Consider the following 18,242-nt stretch of genomic DNA (forward strand, 5'->3'; position numbering starts at 1 on the left):
TTTCCTTTCCTTTCCTTTCCTTTCCTTTCCTTTCCTTTCCTTTTCTTCCTGTCTTTCTTTCTCATTCAGGTTTCTGATACAGCTGCAATTTATTTAGTGTAAGAAGTGAGGTTAGGGATCTAACTTAAAACTTTCACAGATGGCTACCCATTTGTCTTAATACAATGTGTTAAATAATTGTGTATATTTTACATACAAATTTACCCTCTACAACAGGGCATGTGTGAAAGATGGGCTAAAAGTAGTCATGCACAGAGAATGGTTTGCCTGCTCAATGAGTACATGGCATGAAAGTTAAATGAGTAGCATATTCTTGAACATATATAAATGTGCTCTTTAGTGTTTTAGGAAGAAATATTTCTTTTCTCAACTATGTAAGAAAACATTCTTCACAGGCATGTTTTTACAGAGGAAATACAACAGAATGTTGATATTTTCTAGGACCTACCCAAGACTCTTGACTGGGATGTGGGTGCTCGGTGGCCTGCTGCATTCATTCACGCTCACACAGCAACCCAGCTCACTGTCCACATTCAAGTGAAGTGCCCTTAAAGCATTCTGACTTGACTATCACAACAACCCTGTTACAAATTACCATATGTCACAGGCTTTGGGGATCTCTAGCAAATGGGTTCCCCAAACCTTGACTGTTAAATCTACTCAGGCTATGGCTATTTTCTGTTAAAACTGTAATCAATTTGATTGGAAGATTTGATGTTATATAAAAGCTAGTAGAAAACAGATGGGAAACTTTATCTTATTTAGTGTTGAGATATATGTATTTAGAGGAATAGATAACTGGATGTGATAAAAAGAATCATTTCTGCAGTGGCACAGATAACGGAAATACCTGATGTATGTACGGCATACTTTATAAAAATGCTTTCTGGTCCATTATCACATTTTCTTTTCTTTTTTTTTACAGCCTGGTCACTGAGTATTTTTTTTAATATCACATTTGATTTTCAAAAAGCTCCATAAAGTAGATCCATGTTGTAACAAGAAAAAGAAGAAAAAGCACATGGGTAGATTTACTAAAGGAAGTAGTTCCCCAGGAATTGTTTTGAATGAATGAGATCCTTTATTCGCTAATTTAAAAACAAAATCCCATTACCACATGATCCAGCAATCCCATTTCTGTGTATATATTCAAAATTATTGAGAGCAGGGACTTGAACAGATATTTGTACACTCATGGTCACAGCAGCATGATTCACAATAGCCAAAAGATGGAATAAATCCAGGTGTTCATCAACAGACAAATGGATAAATGGATAAACAAAATATGGCATATATATATATGTATATATATCATATTTCTTTATATATATAATATACATATAATGAAATATTCAGCCTTAAAAAGGAATATTATATATAAAAGACTAATTCTATATATATTTGTATATCTATGTGTGTGTATATATATACACACACACAGACACATAATGAAATATTATTTAGCCTTAAAGAGGAAGGAAATTCTGACACACGGTACAACATGGATGAATCTTGAGGACACTACGCTAAGTGAAATAAGTCAGCCACAAAAAGACAAATATTGTATAATTCCACTTATATGAAGTATCTAGAGTAGTCAAATTCATAGAAACAGAAAACAGAATGGTAGTTGCCCAGAGTTGAGGGTGGGAGAAATTGAAAGTTTTTGTTTAATGGGCAGAGTTTCAGTTTTGCAAGAAGAAAAATTTCTAGAGATTGGATGCCCAACAACGTGGATATACTTAACAACAACGAAGTATACCCATAAAAATGATTAAGATGATAAATTGTATGTTATGTGCATTTTCCACAGTAAAAAACAAAATCCCTTTTCCAAGCCCCATATCACACAAACCTGTCCAAAAACCTCTTCATTAACAGTGAAAGTGAGGTCTAGGATGTCTGTGATGTTGTTGTCCTTCATCCACTGCAAGCTCTGGTGGAATTCCTCATCCAAATATTCCAGGTCACTCAAATCACAGGGCCTGGGTGGATTCAGTGAGAAAGGCAAACAGAATTACTGAACAAATGGATACCCAAACCTCACTTCAAAATGTGGTTGTATCATTCCTGGCTAAAACATCACAGACTTAGCCTAACAATTTGATGCTTTTGAATACACTGACGAATCAGCTCATTCAGTCATTTTAGTTCATTCAGTAATTTTCCTTTGAAAAGGAAATGTGAAATTATTTACAATAACAAACATGAAATAATTATTGGCTCACGGACTCTTTGCATGAAAATTGGAGAAAGCTATCATTTTAAAACAACTAAGTTATAAACAGATCAGTTCTACTGAATAGTTTAACACAATGTTTGTAATATTATTATAATTTTTATATAAAGTGATTCATCTCCATGATATGACATTTTGATAACAGAATCCTACACCAACAGAAAAATCCCCAAATGCCTTTTTATTGTACTTAAAGCACTCAGGACAAAAAGGCACCATAACACTAACAGGAATGGTTAGGGCAAAACAGGTACAAAAGGGTCAGTGGCACCAGGGAGGCTGGTGTCCTTGCCCTGCAGATGGGGCTGGGATGGAAGTGTGGTCTGCAAATCACTTACAGTCTCAGGAGTGCCTTATAGAAGGGCCTCGTGAAGAAAGCGTCAAGAAGGTACTGATGGATCAGAGCCAGGCCCAGGATGCGACCACTAAATCTGAACCTGGAACACAGACAAAGCAGAGAAATGGGCAGGTGGAAATTTACATTGTTAAATATTTTAATTTGCATTTTTATCTGATGTGTTTGTTTAGAGTATTCATCTTAAGCTGCTTTAAGGAATCTCCTTATTGATGATGCAAGGGAGGCGCCCGTTCTCCACCTCCTTATGCTTTACCATGAGCAATGCCTGCGTGCTTGCTAGGTATTAAAGGAAGCCTCCTCTCCCCGCCGTGTAGCAGACTGGAGTCATTTTTCCAGAATCTTTTTCAGACCTGGGAGAATGAGGACCCAAGAAGAGGAAAGCACTGGGAAGGGGAATTCAGGAATCTTAGAAAAATAGCCCACACTGAACTGCAGGCAGACCTGGATCCAGCGATGCAGAGGGCTTTCTGGATGTGTGTCCTTACCCATTCAAGCATTTTATCTACATTACTTACGGTCCATGCTGGCAGGTGGAGATTTGAGTATGGAGCCCATATGGCAGTTGTTCTTGCAGACAGCGGGGAAGAGTTACACAGAATTACAACATGGTAAGCTGAGTGGGCATTGTTCTTTAAAATTGCCAGCCATGTAAAAGACAGAATGAGGTCACTGCTAGGTAAGAACTGGCCATATAGACCTGGCCACCTCCAGATATAAGTGCCTTTACTGATTTAAATCCTTGTCAGAGCATTAACTTCCTGAGCATTTTGCTAGTAACCTGCTCAGCAAAACGCTGAGGCTACCTGGGCTTGATCCCACTGTTGCCTGCTCCTAAACCAGCTTCTTGCCTGCCTGTTCTAGCACCCTGTGCTTTCCCCACCACGTGGGCCTTGCCTGTCTCCGGCACCTACTTTTCTTTCCTCTTTTGTCTTCTCCTTTCTTTTTTTCGAGATGGAGTCTCACTCTGTCGCCCAGGCTGGACTGCAGTGGCACGATCTCGGCTCACTGCAACCTCCACCTCCTGGGTTCAAGCAATTCCCCTGCCTCAGTCCCCTGAGCAGCTAGAACTGCAGGTACTTGCCACCGTGCCTGGCTAATTTTTGTATTTTTAGTAGAGAGGGGGTTTCACCATACTGGCCAGGCAGGTCTCAAACTCCTGATCTTGTGATCTGCCTGCCTCGGCCTCCCAAAGTGCTGGGATTATAGGTGTGCGCCACCACACCCGGCCAGTGGCACCTACCTTCATAACTGGGATCTCCCCGGTGTCCACTCTAACTAGGTTTTCACCTAATCATTGATTTAGTTGTGAATTTTCTCAGATTCTCCCTGTCAGAATTTTCAACTAACCTATCTCCAATGCCTTTTGTGTGGCTCTTTTTGGACTCAGAGGGTTTCCATCTCTATCGCTGCTATAAAAATGTTAAAGTGAATAGATTATCTGATTCCATAGAATAAGCATATTTATAAAAACACTTCAAATTGGTGTGTTTGAAGTAGTCGATTCTTTTTCTATGAAATAACATACTGGTGTTATTGACTCCGAGAGACTAGAGGCAAACAGAATCTCAGTGTAGGTGCTGTGGGGCCCTGTGGATAGGGGGCTTCTGGAATAGTGGGTCCTTGAGACTGGGTACCCCACCAGTGCTTCATTCCTCAGTGCCCTTTCCTGACCACCCCAATAACTGACCGGTCCCCAAGATAGTAACCACATCCTGTGTATAAAAGCAGTTATCTTCTACCCCAACAGAAGGTTGGCCCACCTGCTCTAAATAGACTCTAGGGCATTGTAACGAATGCTTCTAACATGATAGTAGGGTTGTGGCCATCTAGGTCGAGATGACCAAGATGATCCAAACCAGGAAAGGAGCAAAGGTCAGCACGGAGGGGCTGGGCCTGGGGCTTCCCCACTTAGAGGGGGCCCCTGAGGATCCAATAAAGAGAGCTGGGAATCATAGCAGGTAATAAATATATGTAGATATGGAATAAATGATAACATTAAATGGATTACTATTTTCAGCTTAGTGCTAAACAATTGAGTATCTCAATGAATTAAAAAATTTTAACAAAATAAAAATTTTTCAAATTTATTCAGGAAGATGTAGAAAACTTAAATAGACCGATAACCATAGTGCCAAGTAGAAAACTTTCAATAAAAAGGACTATCTCCAAAACTGATACTGGGACTGGATATACATATTTTTAAAGATGTGTTCTTTCAAAGACTCAAGGACAGAAAACCTTTCTGTTATTTAAACAGTTCCAGAAATCAGAAAGGGGTGGAAAACCTCTTAATTCATCATTATGAGCTACCATAACCACAGAGTAGAACCTGGAAATGATAAAACAAGACAGAGAACCAGAGAAAATGTCACTTGTACATAAATCCTAAATAAACACAAGAGAATTGCATCTACTAGTTCATTCCCAGAACAATGCAAAATGATTACGGATGTTTAATTAGAATCAGGATAGTTCAATATTAAGAATTCTATTACTAAAATCAAGTTTAAGGTCAAAAGACAAACATCATACGACCTTTTTGGGGGATATAAACTAGAAAGTTACTTGAAAATATCATCACCAATTTCTAGAGAAAAAAAATCTTTGTAGTAAACCAGCAAGAGAATGCTTCCTTAACAAAATAAAGCACGTCTATCTCAGCAATATATTTAACAGTAAAAATACTGAAGGATGCTGACTATTACCACTCTTCACAATAATTCCATCAGCTCTAGTCACTGTAGTTAATTAAAAATGAAAAATTGGAAACAGATTAGAAGTAACTTTTATCAAATGCCTATTGGGCCAAGGCATGTTATTCACAATATCTTAATGACCCTTGCAACAATTCTATTTTATGGTTTTGGTCATCTCCATTTTGCAGATTAAGAAACTGAGGGTCAATAAGTAGCCCCAGGCAAGTGGTACAGCGAGGAAACTGACTCACATCTGCCTGACACCAGATCAGGCCTTTTCCTTTGTGTCTTTTGAGATGTGAGCGATGGAGAGGTTGCTAGTCTGGGCTCTGGGGCCAGGCTGCCTGCTGTGTGACCTTGTGCGAGGGTTTAATCTCCTCCTTCTCAGTTTCCTCTTCTGAAAACTTCACTTTTTAAATGTTAAAAATTTTTGCTATTAGTATTTTATGTTGGCTACCAACATCTCTTGTGCTAATTAGATGTATTTTGGTTCAAGTAACCTTCAACCAGCTTAAGCCCTCTAAGGCCATGGGTCTCTCCAGGAATCCAGGGTTAGGAATGCAGTTGGGCCTCAGGAACACCAGGGAGGTGAGCAATGTTGCCCCTCCTCGTCCAGTTTCTTGCCTCGGCTCCTCTAAGCTCGTTTCTCCTCTCACTGCCAACACCTCCCATGGTTTACATCCCAGAGTTCAACACAAGAGAGACCAACTTGACTCCCTCTGATCCAGGTCTAAAGTGTCAGCATGATTCTCTTAACTATTCTAACCCGGATCAATCATGAACAACCAGGGAGGAAATCTCAGTCTCGAGTACTTTGCAGTGAGAACCACTGTTGCTTGCCTCGCAACCAGGGGATGGGATCAGATGGAGTGCAGGACATGGGGTTTCCTAGCACAGGGGACTGCAGCGCAGACTGCCAACAGAGAATTGTGTATTTGCTTTGAATTGGGTAGACAATAAGGTGGAATTTCTAAAGGCAGAATTACACTAGTTTCACAGACTAACATGGGCAACCAATAAGCCCTGGATTTTTAAAAATAATTGTGCAACAAAGCTATGATAATGTGGTTTGGCTTTACATAACCACAGATGGGATGGCTCTAGGCCAGTCCCATACATACTATAAGGTATATTCCAGAGCCATGAACTATGGTCTGGGACATGTTAGTATAAAGCAAAATACAGCAACTGTACAATTCAAACCTAAAATAATAGCTGACGGAAAAAAAAAAAAAAGACAACAAACCAATAGCTGATGAATTGCTGTGTGTGCAAGTCCATGAAGGAGAAAACACCTTCTAGTAATGGTGCATCTCCTTTATTCATCATCTGTACTGATCTCCCCTAGCCCAAGCAATTGCTTGCGGGGAAGTTGATTATATTTGCTGTTAACACAGGTTACAAACGTGGAGGAAGTATGAGACAGAAAGAAAATATCTTTCCCTAGTCTCTGAGTCTAAGGTAGCATGTCTAGCTATGAAGAAACTATCCGATAATTTAAGCAAAATAAAGTGCTGAGGTTTCAAGGTAAGTTACTTGGCATAAACAAAGTTCTGATGATAAATTAAGACCCTACAGAAGTAGCGGAGCCGCCCCCCTGCCTGTGGGTGTGAGTCTGTGTTACTTAAATAACCTGCCCCAGTGCAGTGGCTCACACCTGTAATCCCAGCACTTTGAGAGGCCGAGGCAGGCAGATCACCTGAGGTCAGGAGTTTGACACCAGACTGACCAACATGGAGAAATCTACTAAAATACAAAATTAGCCAGGTGTGGTGGCACATGCCTGTAATCCCAGCTACTCAGGAGGCTGAGGCAGGAGAATTGCTTGAACCTGGGAGTTGGAGGTTGTGTGAGCCAAGATTGTGCCATTGCACTCCAGCCTGGACAACAAGAGTGAAACTCTGTCTCAAAAAAACAAAACAAAACAAAAAAAAACCTGCCCCGTTTGAAAGCCCGTGTGTGTGTGTGTGTGTGTGTGTGTGTGTGTGTGTGTGTGTGTGTGTGCTTTGCTCACTTCTTTCTTTCCACAGATCTCAGGAGTCTTGATGGATATTGCAGGCCAGCTCTGCTCCTGGAGTGTAGCACTGCTCCCCGCTTTTTCTGTGCTGACATTCTGGAGGCCATGGGTGAACGCAACTTCTACCGTTTCAGCCTCTGCAAGTCAGCATGTCATAGACTTGTGGTTCATGTCATGCCTGTGCTGGTGCTGCCACTGCCTGCCCAGGCTGCAGCCCCACTTCTGTTCTTTTTCCTGGCCTGTGCTTGCTTTTACTTTGCTGGTAGGGAGTGGCTCCTCTGTGTTGTCCTGCTTTCTTAGAGGGGCTTCGCAGAGGAGTTTCCTGGGCCCTGAGAGTTTACAGGGACTGCTTTTGAAGTTTGCTTATGGTCCTTTAGCCCCTAGGGCAGCCAGGGTCTGGTGGGTGGAGGGAACAGCTACCGTGTTCACCTCTACCCCTCAGGCCATGTTGGGCACCCCGGCTCCCTGGGCCATTCTTCTGCTTCTCATGGGGGCTATCATATCTGAAGGGCCCTCGGGTTCCCTGCTCAGAATCTGCTTTCTGCCATTTCCCATGTGTGTCTAAGTTTCAATGATGGGCATCCTTCAACTCCTCTTCACAAGAGAGGCCTCAGACCCTGGTCTCCAGCAGGTGCACGTGCACACCACGTGCAGGTGGCTGAGAAGAGGAGGCAAGGCAGGTCAGCCCGTGCAGCCTCCCAGCAGCGGATGGTGGGTCCCAGCCTTTTCCCCCTTCTAGCCACAGCGGGATGGGTCAGGAATGGAGACTCCTTGGCAGTGGAGTGGGAAGAGTCTCTCCTTCTGACTCTGTTTTCTGTGTAATTTGAAACCTCCCAGGAGTTTCTGACATGCCATCACCATAAGACATATTTCTGACTTTTAAGAAACATATAAAGCATATTTTCCTATTGATTTATCAATTAGAGATGTGTTTCCAGCCATTTAGACCTGAGACCACAGAAATATTAGCAACATAGCAAAATACCAGGAACCCACATTTAACAACCACAACAAAATCCTTTCTGTTGAGGCTCAGTGAAGTCCAAGTCTCCTTGGTGAGGAAGGCATGGTCTGTTTTCCTTCAGATGAAGAGGACAGACAATTCACGGTTAGATTCCTCAGTCCAAACCACAACCCCGTGGTTTATGGAGACATTCCTGGACTCTGATATAATTATTTTCATATCCTTGGTTTTAGTATGTTGCAAGTTTTTGTTTTTGATATCATCAACCCCTTCCCTCCTGCCAAAGAAAAATAACAGAATTGGGTATTTTTTAGTATAAAGTAAAAAACAAGTGATACATAAAATATATGTTTTAAATGAGTCAACTCTATCCCTGGAGGCGATGTTTGTGACCCTGAGAAGACTCTTCCCCTGACTGGCAGTTGGTGAGAGCAGGGGCATGCATATGTAGATGGGACCTCTGTGCCATTGTGTTCCCACCATGGTACAGTACAGTACCATGGTACAGTACAGTACCCTCAATACATGCAAATAGCAGTTTTCATTATCCTTTAATACACTGCAAGATATTTCTTTTTAAGATGCTCCATGCTTGGTTCAGCCCTTTCCTCTCTGATGGAAACAAATATGCTTTTCATCTTTATCTGTCTGTTCATAGATCCTGGGGGGATGCCTGGACCCAGTGTGCACTGGGACTGTGGGGTAACTTTGGGAAAGGGCAGATGTCATTCTTGGTGCATACACATCAGCACCTCCCCAGATATCTGGGAGATCAACCTGACCTATGCTGAAGAAAACGACTACAGCCACTCTGACCTTTCAAAAAGACGTGGAGGGCTCTTATGGCAGGAGATCTGAAGGTAGCCAATGTTATTGGCAAGGATTTCTCAAAATTCCATCTGGGTTTTACACATTTTAGTGAGAGTTCAAAAGGTAATGGAGTTTCACACATTTCCAGCACATCTTCCCAAGTGGCTTAAAGGCCTCCAAAAGACTCAATCCTCCCTTTGAGTGCATTACTGTTTGTTGACTTGACTTCTCTTCAGGATATTTGCCAATAATCCAAGAAAGGCAATGTGTTGTGGAGGATGACATCACAAGGTCTAATGTTAGGCTGCCTTGGTTTGAATCTTCTGACCTGCATGACCTTGGAAGACCTGTTTAATATCCGTGGGTCTCAGTTAACTCATCTGCAAAATGGGAATCATAACAGCACTTACTAGACAGCTGCTAAGATGCTAAAAGTCCTTCATATGAGGACTAGTGGAGGTCAGTCCACCTGAGAGTCTAATAAATTCCTATCCATAGACTGACACGTCTAGCTTCTTACACCACACTTGGAACCCTAGTCCTAAATATCCATTCTGGATTGCAGAGGGAAAATGTGGATTGGGCTGACAGCGGCTAGCCTGCAATTTCCTGCTGCAAACTTCTGCTCTGTTTATAAACAGCATTTATGTATCATGGTGCTTGGCACAGGTAAGGTCTCAATCAAGATTTGTTGAATGGAATTAAATTGAAAATCATCATCTGGTTTTATCCCAGTGGAGCACAACTATACAAACCCACAGAAAATGTCTGAAATGTCATATATCATTTGAACAATTTGAACTAGGTTAATTGCTCAAATTTCCAATGTCTACAGTAGGTCTCCATCCAGGAAGATGGACAGAAATAGCAAACTGCAGAGGAGAGTTTAGGGGCTGAGTTAATGTACGGGAAGATGTAGAAGTGTTTTACATCAAGGGGCTGAAATAGCAGGTCTCTCCCCCTCCCTTCTCTCCCTCTTCAGTCTCTCCAGTGAATCACTGCAGGGGAACATGTTTTAGCAGGAATTAGTATATAATGATTTCAGTGTATTTTTCAACAGAGTCTTTAAATGAAAGCAGTTTTTGTAATGACAAAAAAAAAATGCAGTTGGAAAGTTTGCAAGAGTTTGTCTCTTATTTACAGGCCACGATTTATGGAAGGGAAGCAGGATAGCTCACCAAGCAAAGAAAATAAAAGACCTAATGATACTCTGGAAGGACACTTTGGACAGTGAAAGAAAAGACTTTAAAAGGCTTCTAGTTAATCCTTTTATATGAAAGTGATATAAAACTTGAGTGAAACTCTCAGTGCAGCACCCAGGCAATATGCCAAGTCTGAAAAGGCTCTGTAGGGCAGCTCTGGCAGTTTGCTTTCCTAGCATTAAGCTTAGGCTGCTAAGGATTGATTCAGGGGGTCTCCTGGTTTTGGTGACCTTGAGTCTCTTCTTCTTGACCTGTTGCCTCCACAGGTCTGGCTACTTGTCCCCGTCTGCTTAATTCTTGGCTGCTGCATCTTTTGACGCATCACAACTCAGCATGAAAAATACTCCCTGATAAGCTTCAGACTCGGGGGACCCAAAACAGGCCCTTCCTGCCTGGAGAGGTAACCACATGGCGTACTGGGCACTGTAAAGAGGCTGGGCATTTGGTGATAATGTGCTTGGCTCTTGGGCCTTTGGTGAGGAGATGGGGGCTGAGGCAGACGCAGAAACACTCGGCAGGACACAGGTCTGCGGAAAACCCTGCACAGTCATTAGTCTACCAAGGCCTCCTCTAACCACTGTGGCATCTTCTGGAGCACAAACGTCTGTCGAAACAAACACTGTACTGGCAATTTTAGGGGTTCACACATTTTGTTGGGTCAGTGAATGAGGCCAGAGGGTTGCTGTAACTGCATGCATACCTGGACGCCCCCAGGACACCATTGCAATGGCCTGTTTCCCAAGCCATGACTCTGGGGACTGCATGCACCTACGCACCGCCTACCTCTTGCAGGTTGACAACCAGGTGGTTTGTGTCAGCTGAAGTCTAGAAGATTCTCTCTGTAGCAGTCATGTGTTCTATCTCTGATACTTCTTGGATCTTTCCCAGACACTGCTTCCCTGGTAATGGACCAGGACCTGCGTTAAGTTCCTTTAAGGAGTCTTTTGCAGTTCTCGAAAGAGTACAGCCGGTTCCTTAGCCTCGGCACTATTGATGTTTGCTGTCCTGTGTATTATAGGATGTTTAACAGTATCTCTGATCTCTACCTACTAGATGCCAATAAGACTGGCCTCCCAAGTTGTAACAACCCAAACTATCTCCTGACATTGCCAATGTCCACTGGTAGAGAGAGTGATGGCGTAAAATGAACCTCTCTTGAGAACCACTGGAATGGAGCACAGAGTGCGGGAAAATGTATCTAAACCAGTGATGATATACTTCTTTCTAATTGACACATAGGCATCACCTGCCTTTCCTGAAAACTTCAGGAAGTCTGCTTGGGCCCTCTGAGGCAATGCAAGTTATATCCCCACGGCCTTGTGCCTCGCTCTGCATATCTGAGCAGCTCTTCATCACTCTCTGAATCTGTAAGTATACTTCCTACCCCACCAAATATCATCTTAAACACCCACCAAGAATTTGGGCTGCAGGTTTCTTTTGGGGAAGTGATGAGTGGGGAGAATAATTCCTTCTGAATGTGCCAGGGAGCATCAACATTTCTGAGGGGATGATGCAGGATCTGAGTAGGAAAAAAGAGTGAGCTCCTGGAGAATGAGCATCGCAAGCTGGGGGACAGCTTAAGGATCTAAGGTGGGAAGGTATGTGGTTTATTTGAGCAATGAAAAGAGGCTGGTGGCACTGGACCCCAGAGAGAGAAGGGGGAAATGGCAGAACATGAGTCTGGAGAGGCACCCAGGGGATAGATCATGCCAAACTTGGCAGGCCACGGGAAGGATTTTAGATTTCATTCTAAGTATGATGGGAATCCACTGGAAGTTTCATGTAGGGTCTTTGGAATGAACTGATGTGTTAAAATGACCACTCTGGATGCTGCATGGAGAGAGGTGAGTCTGGCAAGAGTGGAGGCAGAGGCTGTCTGGAGCCTTCTGCATCCAGATGGGGGTGATGGTGGCTTCTACTGCGGGTGGTAGTGGAGGTGATGAGAGGTCAAAGTCTGGATGTATTTTCATGACAGAGACAAGGGGATTTACTAATGCATTTGCGGGAGGAGATGAGAAAAAAGAGAGGCACCAAGAACAGTCCATGGCCTTGGGCCAGAGCAACTGGGTGCCATTTATTGAGATGGGAAACACCAGAACAAAGGGCTTGGAGGAGGAAATGCAGAGTTGTCTTTCAGACATATTTTGTCTGTGCTGCCTATTAATATCTGAGTGGAGCTGTGGAGTAGGCAGTTGTATAGAGTCGGTATCTCTGGGCACAGGGCCGTGCTACAGATGTCACTGCGGGCCATCAGGATGCAGATGGCATTTGAAGCCAGGCATCTGGACAAGATCACGGAGGAAGTTTGTGCAGATGGAGAGGCGGACCCAGGGCTGAATGTTAACTGATGCAGCGTTTAGGGATCTGGAAGATGAGAGGCAACAATAAAGTACATGAGAAGGAACAGGCAGCAAGGCTGGAGGAACCGAGGGCTGTAGAGCTCGTGGTACCAAAAGGAGGCAGAGGCCGACTGTGTCAAGTGCCTCTGAGATCAGGCAGTAGGCGGTCTGAGAGTCACCAGATGGCATTGGTGACCTTCATGACAGGTGCAGGGGAAGAAGCTGGCTGGAGAGAATGGGAGGAGAGGCAGTGGAGAAAGTCAGCACAGATAACTCTTTCTAGGAATGCACTCCTAAAGGGGAGCAGTGGAGTGGTCATTGGAGGAGGGCGTGACATCAATGGAGGTTTGGGTTTTTGTTGTTTCAGTGTGAGGGAAACTGCAGTGTGTTCATACATTTCCAATATCAACAAACTTATCAAATGCCTACCATGTCCTAGGCACACAGAAAGATCCTAAGGTACCCGTTCATTTTGAGTTTCCAAGATAGGAAGGGAGATAGACACAGCAATGCAGCATCTCATCACCATGAGCAAGTGTGTAGAAGAGGAGTGTACAGGGCTCTGTGAGAACTCAGGGGAGGAAGCATAGCTTGGCTCTGGGGAGACTAAATCCAGGCAGGCCTCCTGAAGGAGGTGACAACTGAGGTAAGCCTGAGAATTAGCCTGGAAGAATGAATAGAAATTAATCTGCTTAAAAAGACAGGGAAAGGCTTTCCAAGAAAATAAAATCACATCGGGTAAGAGTCAAGAGATACAATGGGATGTGTTTAGAACAGCGTGCAATTCATGATTACTAGAGCATACAGAATGAGGAAGGACAAGATTTGAGATAAAGTTGTGGAGAGAGGAAGCAGGAGATCCTGGAAGGTCTTTTTTTCCTTGCCAACAAGCTTACCCTTTAAATTGTAGACGATGAGGACCCATAGACAGGTTTAGACTCGGGAGTGAAATACTTGTTTTGGCATTTTTAGGGTAATCGCTTTGCAGCCATAGGAAGGATATAGATTTTAGGAGGGGCCAGGTTTACAGGATATTATGTCAAGGGGGTCCTGCTGAATATTTTCGGGGTAAATCAGCAGGACAGTGAGCTTTCTGTGAGCAGCAATGGAAGAGAAGGATGACAGGAAGGAGTGGGTAGGTGGGGGAGATTAATTGTTAACCTGGAGGAGGATCGAAGTGGAGACGTCTAGTTCGTATTTTGATAATACAGTTTGAAGCTCAACAGAGAGGTCAGAGCTGAAAATACAAATTTAGAATTCATATGTTAGTATGGAGAGAAGTTTATAAAGCAGTAACTTTGATTACATTGCTATATTTTATATAAAACTATATCTGTCTTTTCATCCATCCATCCATCCAACTATAAAAAATATGGAAAAGCTTAGGTCAGAAGAATAATGGCATTTATTTCTGCATGAAGATATTTTCTTATGTATGTTAATTTTTTTCATAATGAGTGTACCTTACTGATGTGATAAAACTATGTTTATTTACTTATAAGAAAGATATAATAAAAACTAGGTGACATGGCATGTCAGAATCTAACGAGCTAGAATTTCATATAGGAGTCTGTACTCACTGCAGTAAAATGTCCATTAAAGAGTGGGCCGGGTGTGGTGGCTCACGCCTGTAATCCCAGCACTTTGGGAGGCCAAGGTGGGTGACTCACCTGAGGTCAGGACTTTGAGACCAGCCTGGCCAACAGGGTGAAACCCCATCTCTACTAAAAATACAAAAAAAAAAAAATTAGCTGAGTGTGGTGGCACAGGCCTGTAATGCCAGCTACTTGGGAGACTGAGGCAGGAGAATCACTTGAACCCGGGAGGCAGAGGTTACAGTGAGCTGAGATTGCACCACTGCACTCCAGCATGGGTGACAGAGCGAGACTCTGTCTCAAAATAAATAAACAAACAAGTAAATAGTGGTAAGAGTTCACTGGCCCTGTTGATTAGATGGTCTCTGCTGCTCCTGGAAAGGACAGTGCTGGTGATGATGACTGAAATCAGACTTCAGTAAGTGAGGAAGTGAGTGAGGGAGAGGAGCAGAAGGAGGGGGACAGCATAAAGTGTAAAGATCCGTGAGAAAGGGATGACGGGGGAGTGGCGTGGAGATGGGGACCGGTGGGCCCACAGCCCGAGGGGGTGGAGTGGCGTGGAGATGGGGACCGGTGGGCCCACAGCCCGAGGGGGTGGAGTGGCGTGGAGATGGGGACCGGTGGGCCCACAGCCCGAGGGGGTGGGTCCACCTTGAGTGTAGGAACGGACTCCAGACTCCGAGGAGGGCGTTAAGGTTGGGTAGCATTTATATTTGGGGTGAGAAATTGAAGTGTTTCCATTTCAGTAGGGTCTGAAGAACTCTCATAGTGGAGGTGATGTTGGTTGGTGGAGGCTTTGGGACAGTGAAATGGAAGATGGCCCCGTAACAGGACTGGTGAGCTTTGCTGTGGAACTTTCTGAGGTCAGAGAGTGTGATTCAGAATTGTACCCTTTCTTGGAATTATTTCATTTTCTCCAGGGCTAGAGGTATAGAAAACTACCCTGGCACAGAATGCGGAAGAGTGAGTTGCAATATTGATGCACAGAGGCGTTTTGTCCATCAGCTGGGGTGCAAGCACAGAGCAGGGAGGTAACAGGGTGTTCAGGGAACAAAGGCACTCAGGAGGCCTGGGATGAAGGAAACCATGCCAGACTACGAGAAGACAGAGAATCCAAGGTGAGAACGAGCCTGGCAAGGAGCGGTGGCAGGGGGAGGAGCTGGGAACGCCGGCTGCAGAATGATTGATAGTGAGATTTCAGAGTTTTCAGTTTCTTACATGGCACAGTCCTGGGTGATAATGAGGTTGGGAGGGCCACTGTGGGTGCAGGTGGCTGGAGTGGAATGTAGGTCACCGCCACGGGGGTTAGGCAGGTTTGATCTATTCTCTATGCCCACCTTTATTCAGATAATGTTTTGGGGAATGTGTAAGGAATCCCCTCCCCAATGCCCACAAAAATTGTTTAAATATTGCAAGGCATGATTTATATTTGGTTTTCATAGCTTCCCTGTGTGTGGAAACGGTTTTACAAATTAGCCAGGAAAACTTGAAATGTTCTTCATCTGCTGTGAAACAGACTCCACCCATACAAGATAATGACAGGATATTATCTTCTGACTGCTAATTAGCAACTGAAATGAATGTCTAGCCCTGGTGCCGCCAAGTCCCCTCCACTAATGTGTGCCCTGCAGGGGACAGAGGAGTGAGACCAGAGCTGCTTCCCCTCAATGTGGCTGGCCAAGCATGCGCGGTGTGCCTCCCTTTTAGAGAAAGCACTTCTAAGAGTACCTTGTGCAGTCTCTAACATACCCTCTGACTATGCAGAATTGGCAAATAAGATATTTAGTATTGCTCCTCAATTCAATGAAAAAAATAGTTGCAGTAAAATTGATCATTTGAAAGTGGGGGTATTTTTTGACCCATCATTCTGGTTACCTTGTATTAATACTGAATGTATCAATCGCATTTTCACAGATTATAAGGATTAAGTTAGGTTAATGTGGAAAGGAGTTGAGGAACAAAGATCTAGGAAAATAAACCTTCCCATAAATATAAAGAACATAACCCCACCTTTGATTTCCTGCTGTGTCTAGATGTGTCTAGGTATGTTACCACTCTGGCCCTGGCCAGAAAATAATAATGAAAAACACTCAAAGATGCTTTCATTGACCTCTAAGGCGTGTTTCCTCCTTAACCTCCAAGTATCCTTTATTGAAAGAGTTCAAATTTTGTTCTGCAATATCATGGATGCTCATGACTGAGATTATGTCTGCAAGTCACAAAAGTGAGGTACATTTAGTTATCCAGGGCAACAGCCGTTCATGGTCAAATGACTGAACAATTCATTGGACAAAATTAATCAAAGTAGTTAGTCAATGGACCAAAATAGCTCAGCTCTCAGGTTAGCTACTAATGTTAGCTAATAGTTCAGCTTTTGGTTATTTAATTTTCTAGCTATTTACCATTGTCTGAGCCTCAGTCATTAGTTCTCCAGGTTGACTTTTTTTGTGGATTTGCTTTATGAGCTCAGGCAAACAATTGAAATCTTATTCTCCTGTTTCCCTGTTTGGGAGAATACTACTGATTTCTTCTCAGAGGCTTTTGAGGGCTGTTGGAAAGATTGGTGGATTTTCTATCAAAATCTGGTATATTCTTCAGACAGACACTCCAAAGGTTCACAGTGAAACATAATACTGCATTATTAAATTTGCAGGTTTCCATGATGGGAGGTATCTGAATGGGTTGAATGTTGGCCCCCACAAAACATGCCCATGTCCTAAACCCTGGAACCTGTGAATGTGATGTTATTTAGAAAAAGTCTTTGAAGATATAATTAAGTAAAGGATCTCAAGAAAACATGATCTTGGATTACCCAGGTAGGCCCTAATCCATCGACAAACGTCTTTAGATAGAGAGGAGAGGACACAGGAACGGATGAGAAGGCCACATGAGACCGAGGCAGAGACTGCAGTGATGCAGCCACAAGCCAAGGAACCCCTGAGACCCCAGAAGCTGAAAGAGGCAAAAAACGTTCTCCCTCGGAACCTTCAGAGGGAGTGTGGCCTTGCTGACACCTTGATGTTGGCCTTCTGGCTTCCAGAACTGAGAACGGTCAGTTTGTGGTAATTTGCTGCGGTGGCCTTAGGAAAGTGAGGGAGTGCCCACCCGAAGCGTATCCCTCCCCCCTGCTTGTCTGGAAGACTTTTCACTGAGCATAGGGTCTTGTAATTTGTAAGTTGTTCCACTAAAGTATTATATTTAATTTCATGCAAGAGGAGAATTTATCGAGTTTTAGAATGAGATACAGTGTCTAGTTCCAAGCCCAGATTTATCTAGAAAATTTAACCATAAAAGCCTGCTTGCCTGGATAACTAATGTGCTCTGAAACCTGCTGTATATTCATCTAATTTTTTTCTTTTTGGGACAGCGTCTCACTCTGTTGCCCAGGCTGAACACAGTGATGCGATCTCAGCTCACTGCAACCTTGACCTCCGGGGCTCCAGCAATACTCTCGCCTTAGTCTCCCAAGTAGCTGGGACCACAGGTGCACACCACCATACCTGGCTAATTTATTTTTTGTAGAGACAGGTCTTGCTATGTTGCCCTGGCTGGTCTCAAACTCCTGGACACAAGCAATCTTCCTGCCTTGGCCTCCCAAAGTGTTGAGATTACAGGCATGAGCCACTGCACCTGGCCTCGCTATATCTTCATCTAACTGGATAATCCAGGAAGGTGAAGGTTTAGAAGACTTAATTACTTGAGCTACTCAGACCAGAGAATACAGCAATGGCAATGCCATTGTGTTCCAGACAGAACCCAGACTGCCTTATCGACCCTTTAAGTGCCATTGTCTTTCTTTTACGTGTGATACATTAATCAATGCACAATATTTCAATAAATCTGAGTCAGGTTAAAAAAAAGTCTACTTTAGGTATGCCAAACAATGTTTAGAATTTCCATTCATTCAATCTTTCTACAAATCATAAGTTACCTGTCATATGCAAGGTACTGTGCTAACTGCTAGAACACTTAGTGAGCATAATAGACAATGTCCTCCTGCTCCCATGGAGCGTACAATCTAG

The 18,242-nt window shown here is 43.4% G+C and overlaps 1 protein-coding gene across 9 annotated transcripts in view; it reads right to left on the reverse strand.

Moving 5' to 3' along the window:
* HECW1 (HECT, C2 and WW domain containing E3 ubiquitin protein ligase 1) overlaps window positions 1-18,242 on the reverse strand; it is a 453,917-nt gene that overhangs the window by 18,487 nt on the left and 417,188 nt on the right. For all 9 annotated transcript variants that reach the window (XM_017515382.2, XM_017515378.2, XM_017515385.2 and 6 more), the window contains 2 exons: window positions 2,578-2,676; window positions 1,856-1,985 (listed from right to left, as the gene is read on the reverse strand). In XM_017515382.2, the coding sequence (XP_017370871.1) occupies window positions 1,856-1,985; window positions 2,578-2,676 (229 nt within the window). The remainder of the gene's footprint in view (window positions 1-1,855; window positions 1,986-2,577; window positions 2,677-18,242) is intronic.

Source organism: Cebus imitator, unplaced genomic scaffold, assembly GCF_001604975.1.
Source record: "Cebus imitator isolate Cc_AM_T3 unplaced genomic scaffold, Cebus_imitator-1.0 Scaffold548, whole genome shotgun sequence".
NCBI classification, from domain to species: Eukaryota; Metazoa; Chordata; class Mammalia; order Primates; family Cebidae; genus Cebus; species Cebus imitator.